Below are 13,262 nucleotides of genomic sequence, written 5' to 3' on the forward strand. Positions count from 1 at the left end.
CCTAGTGCATTAGCCAACTTAAATTATGAGTTTATAGATTTTGTAGAAGTCTATAAAATTCTGTTCAGATCGAGTGATATTTAAATGTATGTATTTGGGACAAACCTTTATATATAGGTTTGTCCCAAATGTGATATGGTATCGAAAATTTAGATCTACAAAGTGGTGCAGGGTATAATATAGTCGGCCCCGCCCGACTTTAGACTTTCCTTACTTGTTTTTACAAACATTGTGTTCCACCCTAGTGTATTAGCCGACTTAAATTTTGAGTCTATAGATTTTGCAGAAGTCTATCAAATTCTGTCCAGATCGAGTGATATTTAAATGTATGTATTTGTGACAAACATTTACGTATAGCCCCCAACATATTTGACGGATGTGATATGGTATCGAAAATTTAGATCTACAAAGGGGTGCAGGGTATAATATAGTCGGCCCCGCCCGACTTTAAACTTTGCTTACTTGTTTTATCATAAAAATATGTTTATTTGCTTTAAATATTTATTTACTATATTTTCGCTTTATCTACGTCTGTATCATTTCCACTTTAAGATATATGCCACTATTTATACTAGCTATATATTTGATATTTTTATTAAATTGCACTTCTTTGGGTGTTTTCTCTGCTATTGAAAATCGAAAATTCGATAGTAATGTAGCCAAACCAAAGAGTAATTCCATTTTTCCAAAACCAGCTGCTATACAGTTACGGGGCCCATCACCAAAGGTAAGAAAATTATGAGATGGCCTTTTGTCCATTTCATTATCATCAAATCTTTCGGGATAAAATATCTCAGGCTGAGGATAAATATCTGGATTATTATGAATGCTATAGGCTGGAATCATAATTGTGGTATCTTTGGGTATTGCTATGGAACCACTAGAGGTGCTTAGGGTGGTGGAATGACGGCAATAGCGTAACAATGCTGGCACAATGGGATATTTTCGTAAAGTTTCTGAAATTAAGAAATAATTGTACTTTAATTTTAATTTTTTATAAAAGATCTTAAATTGGGGGACTTAGGGAAAGGATTGATAATTTATTTTAGGTTAGGCATAATGGAAGCTCGTAATTTTTTAAGCTCACACGCAGAGAAGGAATATGATCACCCGAAATATGTTTCAAGGACAATTAAAATTCAACACATGCGGTACCAGGTGGTTAATTTTGACAAAATTTTCTATAGAAATAAAATGTTGACAATAACTTTCCACAAAAAAAAATTTTTGACAATATGTTCTATAGAAATAAAATTTTGAGACAATTTTCTATAGAAATAAAATATTGAGAAAATTGTCTATAAGAATAAAATACGACAACAATTTTCTGTAGAAATAAAATTTTGGCATAATCTTCGATAGAAATAAAATTTTGAGAACATTTTCGATAGAAATAAAATTTTGAAAAATTTTCAAAATTTCAAAATTTTCAATAGAAATAAAATTTTAACAAAATTTTCTATAGAAATAAAATGTTGAGAAAACTTTCTATAGACATAAAATTTTGAAAAAAATTTATATAGAAATAAAATTTTAACAAAATATGGAAATAAAATTTTGAGAAAATTTTCTATAGAAATAAAATTTTGACAATAACTTTCTACAGAAAAAAAAGGTTGACAAACGTTTTCTATAGGAATAAAATTTTGAGAAAATTTTCTATTGTAATAGAATTTTGAAAAAAAATTTTATAGAAATAAATTTTTGACCAAATTTTCAATAGAAATAAAATTTTGTCAATAATTTTCTATAGAAATAAAATTTTGAAAAAATTTACTAAAGAAAAAAAATTTGAGAAACTTTTTATAGTAATAAAATTTTTACCAAATTTTCTATAGAAATAAAATTTTGACAAAATTTTCTAGGGAAATAAATTTTGACAAATTTTCAATAGAAATAAAATTTTGAGGAAATTTTCTATAGAACTAAAATTTTTTTATAGTAATAAAATTTTTACCAAATTTTCAATAGAAATAAAATTTTGAGAAAATTGTCTATAGAAATAAAATATTGACAAAATTTTCTATTGAAATTAAATTTTGAGAAAATTTCCTATAGAAACAAAATTTTGACAAAATTTTCTATAGAAATAAAATTTTGACAAAATTTTCTATAGAAATAAAATTTTGAAAAAATTTTCTATAGAACTAAAATTTTTTATAGTAATAAAATTATTACCAAATTTTCAATAGAAATAAAATTTTGAGAAAATTTTCTTTAGAAATAAAATTTTAACAAAAGTTTCCATAGAAATAAAATTTTGACAAAATTTTCTTTAAAAATAAAATTTTAACAAAATTTTCTTTAGAAATAAAATTTTGACAAAATTTTCTTTAAAAATAAAATTTTGACAAAATTTTTATAAAAATAAAGTTTTGACCAAATTTTCTATAGAAATAAAATTTTGACAAAATTTTCTAGAGAAATAAAAATTTGACAAATTTTCAATAGAAATAAAATTTTGAGAAAATTTTCTATAGAACTAAAATTTTGACACAAATTTTCTGTAGAAAAAAATTTGACAAAATCTTCTATAGATAAAAAAAATCTTGTCAATACTGTTCTATAGAATAACATTTTGGCAAAATTTTCTTTAGAAAAAAAATTTTGACAAATTTATCTATAGAAATAAAATTTTGACAAAATTTTCTATAGAAATAATATTCTAAGAAAACTTTCTATAAAAATAAAATTTTAAGAAAAATTGATATAGAAATAAAATTTTATCAAAATATGGAAATAAAATTTTGAGAAAATTTTCTATTGAAATATAATTTTGAGAAAATTTTCTATAGAAATAAAATTTTGAGAAAATTTTCTATAGAAATACAATTTTGACAAAATTTTCTATAGAAATAAAATTTTGACAAAATTTTCTATGGAAATAAAATTTTGACAATAACTTTCGTAGCAAAAAAAAGTTTGGCAAAAGTCTTCTATAGAAATAAAATTTTGAGAACTTTTTCTATTGTACTAAAATGTTGACAAAATTTTTTATAGAAATAAATTTGTGACCAAATTTTCTATAGAAATAAAATGTTGTCAATAATTTTCTATAGAAATAAAATTTTGAAAAAATTTATTAAAGAAATAAAATTTTGAAAAAAATTTCCGTAGAACTAAAATTTTTTATAGTAATACAATTTTTACCAAATTTTTAATAGAATTAAAATTTTGAGAAAATTGTCTATAGAAATAAAATTTTTACAAAATTTTCTATTGAAATAAAATTTTAAGAAATTTTTCTATTGTAATAGAATTTTGACAAAATTTTCTATAGAAATACATTTTTGACCAAATTTTCAATAGAAATAAAATTTTGTCAATAATTTTATATAGAAATAAAATTTTGAAAAAATTTACTACAGAAATAAAATTTTGAGAAAATTTGTATGGTAATAAAATTTTTACCAAATTTTCTATAGAAATAAAATTTTGACAAAATTTTCTAGAGAAATAAATTTTGACAAATTTCCAATAGAAATAAAATTTTGAGAAAATTTTCTATAGAACTAAAATTTTTTTATAGTAATAAAATTTTTACCAAATTTTCAATAGAAATAAAATTTTGAGAAAATTGTCTATAGAAATAAAATTTGATAAAATTTTCTACTGAAATAAAATTTTGAGAAAATTTTCTATAGAAACAAAATTTTGACAAAATTTTCTATAGAAATAAAATTTTGACAAATTTTCAATAGAAATAAAATTTTGACAAAATTTTCGATAGAAATAAAATTTTGACAAAATTTTCTATACAAATAAAATTTTGAGAAAATTTTCTATAGAAATACAATTTTGACAATATTTTCAATAGAAATAAAAATTTGAGAAAAATTTATATAGAATTAAAATTTTATCAAATTATGGAAATAAAATTTTGAGAAAATTTTCTATTGAAATAAAATTTTGAGAAAATTTTCTATAGAAATAAAATTTTGACAAAATTTTCTATAGAAATAAAATTTTGACAAAATTTTCTATAGAAATAAAATTTTGACAAAATTTTCTATAGAAATAAAATTTTGACAATAACTTTCGTAGCAAAAAAAAGTTTGACAAAAGTCTTCTATAGAAATAAAATTTTGAGAATTTCTATTGTAATAAAATGTTGACAAAATTTTTTATAGAAATAAATTTGTGACCAAATTTTCAATAGAAATAAAATGTAGTCAATAATTTTCTATAGAAACGAAATTTTAAAATGTTGAGAAAATTTTTTATAGTAATAAAATTTTTACCAAATTTTCTATAGAAATAAAATTTGGACAAAATTTTCTAGAGAAATAAAATTTTGACAAATTTTCAATAGAACTAAAATTTTTTATAGTAATAAAATGTTTACCAAATTTTCAATAGACATAAAATTTTGAGAAAATTGTCTATAGAAATAAAATGTTGACAACATTTGCTATTGAAATAAAATGTTGACAAAATTTTCTGTAGAAATAAAATTTTGACAAAATTTTCTATTATAAAATTTAGACAAAATTTTTTATTGTAAAATTTTGCCAAAATTTTCATTAGAAATAAAATTTTTAGAAAATTGTCTATAGAAAAAAAATTTAACAAAATTTTCTATAGAAATAAATTTTTGATAAAATTTTCTATAAAAATTAAATTTTAATAAAAGATGTCTATAGAAATAAAAATTTGAAAAAAAATTTACTATAGAAATAACATTTTAACAAAATTTTCTTTAGAAATAATATTTTGAGAAAATTTTCTATAAAATAATATTTTGACAAAATTTTCTATAGAAATAAAATTTTCACAATATTTTTAATAGAAATAAAATTTTGACAATAGTTTCAATAGAACATTTTGGAAAACTTTCTATAGAAATAAAGTTTTGAGAAAACTTTCTATAGAAATAAAGTTTTGAGAAAACTTTCTATAGAAATAAAGTTTTGAGAAAAATTTCTATAGAAATAAAATTTTGAGAAAATTTTCTAAAGAAATAACATTTTGAGAAAGTTTTCTATAGAAATAAAATTTTGAGAAAATTTTCTATAGAAATAATAATTTGACAAAATTTTCTATAGAAATAAAATTTTGAGAAAACTTTCTATAGAATTAAAATTTTGAGAAAAATTTCTATAGAAATAAAATTTTGAGAAAGTTTTCTATAGAAATAAACTTTTTAGACAATTTTCTATAGAAATAAAATTTTTAGAAAATTTTCTGTAGAAATAAAATTTTTAGAAAATTTTCTATAGAAATAAAAATATTTGTTTGGCAGTTTTGCCCGATGTTTATTTAGCTCAATAACAAGGGTGCTCGTTTTTATAGGCGAGATTGAAAACTCAGAAATATCACCAGTCTAACTGAAATGTGCTCTTCTACCGCCGGAAAAAAAATTCTTGGAGTTCTGTAGAAATTATCACCAGCCCTTCCAGTTATTTCCCTACATCTGCTTATTCAACTTACCTTGCATAATTTGCTTAATATATTTCAAATCCTTTAAACTTTCATATGTCAGTCTACCATCATAATGCGCCTTCACTTCCATAACCTCCAGGCGAGCCTTTTCTTGGATTCTAGGGTTTCTCGACAATTCAAACAGAGCCTGAGCCATAGCAGCCGATGTTGACTCATAGCCACCAACGAAAAATATAAAAACCTGACCCACCATCATTTCCAAACTCATAAATGGATGTTCATCCTTATTTTCAATTTCCATATTACGACATTCCATTAGAAGATCCATAAAATCATGACGTTTAATATTTTCCCTCTCTCTATATTGTAGGGTTTCTTCAACGATTTTTGTAAAGAAATCTATGGACTTTTTCGAATGATATTTAAAATTGATGAGTTGCATTAATCTCGAATACTTCTCGGCAAATTGATCGGTGAAAGTGCGAAAATGTCGAGCCAAGGCTTTTTCACCTTCTACCTTGAATTCAGTTTGGGGATTTCTCAGGCTATTGCATTCGATACCAAAGGCAACAGTACCAATGACATCTATGGCAAAACGTTTACAAATGTCATGCATATCAATGACATTTTCTCCCAGGCCAATTTTCTCCCTTAAAACCTCAACAAATTGATGGCCTACCTCTGACATAGTGGGGAATATGTATTTTAATTTTGCTGGTGAAAAAGCAGGAGTGAGTTTGATTCTCATTGGTTTCCAGAGATCATAATGGAATCGACTTAGATTTACCAATAAGGGATCCCGATTATTCACATAAAATCCACGATCGGGAAAATTCTCAAATTGTGATGTTAGAACTTCTTTGATGGCATTTTGATCGTGGAGAATTACTGTGGTATTGATCAAAGACTCGATGACTTTGCATGGTTTATCCTCTCTGCCCAAGGTTTTATAGATCTCATCCACAACTAGGAATAGATGGTCCTTTTGGGTTTTATAGAAAAATTCCAAAATGCCTACAGTCTCTATATTCTGTTTTGTCCAGAAACTATTTCTTTGCCGATATTTCATATATGCAGTGAGGAGTGTTGCTGTCAATAACACCAGGAAAATAAAAATCCACATTTTTCTTTTTGAGTTTTTTTGTTTGAGAAAAAAGAAACCGCAAATGAATCTTGACGCTATGACGAGGTTGTAAATACTAAAGATGCCTAGACTATTGATAATGTAAAACAGTGATTGAGTTCGCCTTTTTTCATCGTTAAGGTTGTTAAAGCGAACTGTTAGCTTGTATACCCTCTACTATAGAATTGAGGGTATTTAAAATTCCGGATATGTTTTGCAACAATTACGGAATTGCAACTCTATGGTTGTAAATATTTCGTATTAAGGTTGGTGATGGTCGAAACTGGGATTGAACCCATGACCCTTTGTATGCAAGGCTGGCATGCTAATCACTACACAAACGTGGTCAAAGTGCCATCTATCGATTATCGTCAAAATCGTGAACAGCTTCCACATTTGCCATCAATTCAACTTCCCTATAAAATATTGAATATTTCAATATAGTTTCATATACAGGGCATCAGTATCTTGAACAATGTAAAATTTTGATTTTGATGTTTGCTTTCGGACAAAGTTTGTTTCTAATAGGGATTCATGGTGCAATACAATGATAAAGGGTATATACGCTTCGAACTTAGCGTTAATGGTTTTGTGATGTATGAGATAACTTTATAATTTTTTGCATACTGACATTCGCTGATCTATATATTTTAATAAAAATGCGATAATAAATACAAATTTATTTGCGAAAAGCTATTCTTGTTATTGTAATTTTGTAATTATAGCTACGATGTATTGACATGGTAAGGAGCGAGTTTGTTCAAATATATAGACGAGAATATTGACAATTATTGTCGGATTCATATAGACAATTTCAACATTCGATACTATCGCAATAGAGTGTAAAAGAATATTAAAATATTCACTGCAAACATTTAAAATACTAATATAACACGCATCATCTATGCCAGAGGGTCTAGAAAAGGGAACGCCCAAAAGTATGTATCATATAAATAACACGTAAGGCATTCGCTATGTTCAATATCACATAGAATCGAAGCCAAAAGTTATGTACAAAATTATTTGAAAAAACATACAAACATTTTTTATTTTCATAGAAAATATTGTCAAAATTTTATTTCTATAGCAAATCTTATGTACATAGAAAATTTTGTTTCCATAGAAAATTTTTTCAACTTTTAATTTACATTAAACATTTTCTATTTTCGTAGACAATTTTGTCAAAATATTATTTCCATAGAAAATTTTGTCAATATTTTAAACATTTTGATTTTTTTTTATTTTCGTAGAAAATTTTGTCAAAATTTTTTTCTATAGACAATTTTATTTCCATAAAAAATTTTTTCACAATTTTACTTCGACACAAAAATTTTTTATTTTTATCAAACATTTTGTCAACATTTTATTTACATTGAACTTTTTGTATTTTCGTAGACAATTTTGTCAAAATATTATTTCCATAGAAAATTTTGCCAATATTTTAAACATTTGGAATTTTTTTATTTTCGTAGAAAATTTTGTCAAAATTTTTTTCTATAGACAATTTTATCTCCATAAAATTTTTTTCACAATTTTACTTCGACACAAAATTTTTTTATTTTTATCAAACATTTTGTCAACATTTTATTTACATTGAACATTTTGTATTTTTGTAGACAATTGTGTCAAAATATTATTTCCATAGAAAATTTTGTAAATATTTTAAACATTTCGTAGAAAATGTTGTCAAAATTTTTTTCTATATTTCCATAAAATTTTTTTCACAATTTTACTTCGACACAAATTTTTTTTATTTTTATCAAACATTTTGTCAACATTTTATTTACATTGAACATTTTGCATTTTCGTAGACAATTGTGTCAAAATATTATTTCCATAGAAAATTTTGTCAATATTTTAAACATTTTGAATTTTTTATTTTCGTAAAAAATTTTGTCAAAATTTTTTTCTATAGACAATTTTATTTCCATAAAGAATTTTTGTTCACAATTTTACTTCGACACAAAAATTTTTTATTTTTATCAAAAATTTTGTAAAAATTTTATTTCTAAAGAAAATTTTATGTACATAGAAAATTTTGTTAAAATTTTAATTTTGACAAAATTTTTTATAGAAATAAAATGTTGACAATATCTTTCCACAAAAAAAAAATTTTGACAATATGTTCTATAGAAATAAAATTTTGAGAAAATTTTCTATAGAAATAAATATTGAGAAAATTGTCTATAGGAATAAAATACGACAACAATTTTCCGTAGAAATAAAATGTTGGCAAAATTTTCGTTGGAAATAAAATTTTGGCAAAATTTTCTATAGAAATAAAATTTTGAAAAAATTTTCGACAGAAATAAAATTTTTAAAAAATTTTCTATAGAAATAAAATTTTTGACAAAATTTTCAATAGAAATAAAATTTTGAGAAAACTTTCTATAGAAATAAAATTTTGAGAAAACTTTCTATAGAAATAAAATTTTAACAAAATATGGAAATAAAATTGTGAGAAAATTTTCTATAGAAATAAAATTTTGACAAAATTTTCTATAGAAATAAAATTTTGATAATAACTTTCTATAGAAAAATAAAAGTTTGACAAAAGTTTTCTATAGAAATAAAATTTTGAGAAAATTTTCTATTGTAATAGAATTTTGAAAAAAAAATATTTTCCATTCGTTTTGTTTTGTTATTGTTGGTTTTGCTCTTTAAGCATTGTTGTTGTTTTTTTTATTTCAGCTTAAAACTATACATTGACTAAACTACAAGTGTAGCTTAACCAACAGATGGAAAATTTTTATAGAAATAAATTTTTGACCAAATTTTCTATAGAAATAAAATTTTGTCAATAATTTTCTAAAGAAATAAATTTTCTAAAAAATTTACTAAAGAAATAAAATTTTGAGAAAATTTTTTATAGAAATAACATTTTTACCAAATTTTCTATAGAAATAAAATTTTGACAAAATTTTTATTTACATTGAACAATTTTTATTTTCGTAGACAATTTTGTCAAAACATTATTTCTATAGAAAATTTTGTCAATATTTTAAACATTTTGATTTTTTTTATTTTCGTAGAAAATTTTGTCAAAATTTTTTTCTATAGACAATTTTATTTCCATAAAATTTTTTTTTTCACAATTTTACTTCGACAGAAAATTTTTTATTTTTATCAAAAATTTTGTCAAAATTCTATTTCTATAGAAAATTTTATATACATAGAAAATTTTGTTAAAATTTTATTTCTTATTTATTTTATTTATTTGTATGGAATATGTTGTCAATTTTTTTTTATAGAAAACTATGTCAAAATTTTATTTCTATTGAAGATTTTCTCAACATTTTATTTCTATAGAAAATTTTGTCAACATTTTATTGCTATAGAAAATTTTCTCAAAATTTTATTTCTATAAAAAATTTGTCAGCATTTTATTTCTATAGAAAATTTTGTACAAATTTTATTTCTATAGAAAATTGTGTCAAAATTTTAATTCTATAGAACATTTTTTTCAATTTTTCATTTCTATAGAAAAAATCTTGACTGAAACTCTTGTAATTTCTTGATGTCCAGCAACCAAGTGATCATCAATTGTGTTTGTGGACCTGTTAACTTGTTCTGACGATGGATGAATCACGCCCGGTATAAAGACTTCTTGATGTGTTTCTCTGCTACTGTGGTCATGAACTAATGAAAAACCATCATTTTTCTTTAGTTCATGACCTCAAGCCGAACCAAAAATCCAAAAATTGTAAAAACATTTATAAAATTAGTTTATTTTCTTTTTTTTTCATATTTTCACAGTACAAAAATAAATTAAAACAACTACATAAAGAACTAAAAAAAAAAAAACACCTTTTTATACCCTCCACCATAGGATGGGGGAAATATTAACTTTGTCATTCCGTTTGTAACACATCGAAAATTTGGTATAAGACCCCATAAAGTATATATTCTGGGTCGTGGTGAAATTCTGAGTCGATCTGAGCATGTCCGTCCGTCCGTCTGTTGAAATCACGCTAACTTCCGAACGAAACAAGCTATCGACGTGACACTTGGCACAAGTAGTTGTTTATTGATGTAGATCGGATGGGATTGCAAATGGGCCATATCGGTTCACTTTCATGTATAGCCCCCATATAAACGGCTTGCCGAGCCTCTAAGAGAAGCATATTTCATCCGATCTGGCTGAAATTTGGTACATGGTGTTGGTATATATTATTATGAACCGATGTTCCACATCGGATCCGGTTGAAATTTGGTACGTGGTGTTAGTATATGGTCTCTAACACCCATGCAAGAATTGGTCCATATCGGTCTATAACTATATATAGCCCCCATATAAACCGATCGCCAGATTTTATCTCCGGAGCCTCTTGAAGGAGCAAAATTCATCCGATCCGGTTGAAATTTGGTAAGTGATGTTAGTATATGGTCCCTAAAAACCATGCTAGAATCGGTCCATAATTATATATAGCCCTTATATAAATCAATCCCCAGATTTGACCTCTGGAGCCTCTAAGAGAAGCAAATTTCATCCGATCTGGCTGAAATTTAGTACATGGTGTTGGTATATGGTCTCTAACAACCGTGCAGAAATTGGGCCACATCAGTTAATAATTATATATAGCCCCCATATAAATCGATCCCCAGATTTCGCTTGCGGAGCCTCCAAGAGAAGCAAATGTCATCCCATCCGGCCGAAATTTGGTACATGGTGTTGGTATGTGGTCTCTAAAAACTATGCAAAAATTGGTCCATATCGGTTTATAATTATATATAGCCCCCATATAAACCGATCCCCAGATTTTGGCTTGCGGAGCCTCCAAGAGAAGCAAATTTCATCCCATCCGGCCGAAATTTGGTACATGGTGTTGGTATGTGGTCTCTAACAACCATGCAAAAATTGGTCCATATCGGTCCATAATTATATATAGACCCATTATAAACCGTTCCACAGATTTGATCTCCGAAGCCTCTTGGAGGAGCAAAATTCATCCGATCCGGTTGAAATTTGGTACATGATGTTGGTATATGGTCTCTCACAACCATGCCAGAATTGGTCCATATGAGTCCATAATTATATATAGCCCCCATATAAACCGATCCCCAGATTTGGCTTGCGGAGCCTCCAAGAGAAGCAAATTTCATCCCATCCGGCCGAAATTTGGTACATGGTGTTGGTATGTGGTCTCTAACAACCATGCAAAAATTGGTCCATATCGGTCCATAATTATATATAGACCCATTATAAACCGTTCCACAGATTTGATCTCCGAAGCCTCTTGGAGGAGCAAAATTCATCCGATCCGGTTGAAATTTGCAACGTGGTGTTAGTATATGGCCGCTATTAACCATGCCAAAATTGGTCCATATCGGTATATACTTATATATAGCCGATCCCCAATCACACAAAAATTGGTCCATATCGGTTCATAATCATGGTTGCCACTCGAGCCAAAAATAATCTACCAAAATTTTATTTTTATAGAAAATTTTGTCAAAATGTTATTTCTATAGAAAATTTTGTTAAAATTTTATTTCTATAGAATATTTCGTCAAAATTTTATTTCTATAGAAAATTTTGATAAAATTTTACTTCTATAGAAAATGTTGTCAAAATTTTATTTTGTTGTGTTGTTGTGTTTATTTCTATAGAAACTTTAAACTTAATTATATACGTATTTATTATTGGACTATGTGGCTTTGGCCTGGCCGAATCTACGGTCGTATATACTTGTTATTGTTGATTTGTACTTTAATCATATTTGTTGTTTTGATCTCAGCTTTAAAACCATTGCGATGCCTAAACTACAAGAGTAGCTTAACCAACAGAGGAAAAGAATGTTTGTCAAATTTATTTGAGCAAAGCCCTATAGACTGCAAGATGGTTGGATGGACGCACGTTTCGGAATTACCACATTCCTCATCAGCATCCTCTACTGGCAGCAAAACTATCAACTAATTATCAGAATAAATTCAGGCACTTCATTAAATCCCACAATGAACCACACTTGAACCTTCTGAAAAAAGGTTTATGATAGCCGGCCGTTGCCGAAATAAATTTGTACAAACATATCTCTTTTCCTCTCTCCTTTCTCAAAATTTTATTTACATAGAAATTTTTCTAAAAAATGTATTTCTATAGAAAATTTTGTTAAAATTTTATTTCTATAGACAATTTTATAGAAATTTCATTTCCATAGAAAATTTTGAAAAATTGTTATTTTCATACAACATTTTTTGAATATTTGTTTTCTGTAGAAAATTTTGCTAAAATTTTATTTTTATAGAAAATTTTCTCAAAATTTAATTTCTGTAAACAATTTTCTCAAAATTTTATTTCCATAGAAAATTGTGAAAAATTTTTATTTTCACAGAAAAGTTTTTCAAAATTGTATTTTGATAGAAATTTTTATTTTTGTTAAAAGATTTATTTTCATAGATTTTTTTTTCATTTAACTGGTCCCCAAGTTAAATTTAAAAATTTGTACTGACCTTCTTTATAGAGTATGTTTTATCAAATTCAACGAATTTTTTGCGCAAAGGAAATTATTAAATGTGATCCATAGTAATTGATATTTAAGATTCGACCCTGCGGAATTTACAGCCGTATACTTGTAATATTCTCACGGTTTTGATATTAACGAGGCATAGTTTAGGTATGTTCGAAACATTTAAAAATATTATGAAATTAATTGTTGTTCTTAATCAGTTAATACTGTTTGCTACTGTTGTCGTATGGCCAATTGCTGATGAAATTCAGTTAAAAGAATTGTATTGATTTTATTTATCAGTTGTAGAC

At 25.4% G+C, this 13,262-nt stretch overlaps 1 protein-coding gene across 1 annotated transcript; it reads right to left on the reverse strand.

Moving 5' to 3' along the window:
• Window positions 1-483: 483 nt before the first annotated feature.
• LOC142241694 (cytochrome P450 6a22-like) lies at window positions 484-6,585 on the reverse strand. Its single transcript, XM_075313486.1, has 2 exons — window positions 5,431-6,585; window positions 484-956 (listed from the first exon to the last, which is right to left on the reverse strand). Exons 1-2 carry the CDS (start codon window positions 6,503-6,505, stop codon window positions 526-528), a joined length of 1,506 nt encoding a protein of 501 aa, XP_075169601.1. The 5' UTR covers window positions 6,506-6,585; the 3' UTR covers window positions 484-525.
• Window positions 6,586-13,262: the final 6,677 nt, after the last annotated feature.

Source organism: Haematobia irritans, chromosome 5, assembly GCF_050003625.1.
Source record: "Haematobia irritans isolate KBUSLIRL chromosome 5, ASM5000362v1, whole genome shotgun sequence".
Lineage (NCBI taxonomy): Eukaryota > Metazoa > Arthropoda > Insecta > Diptera > Muscidae > Haematobia > Haematobia irritans.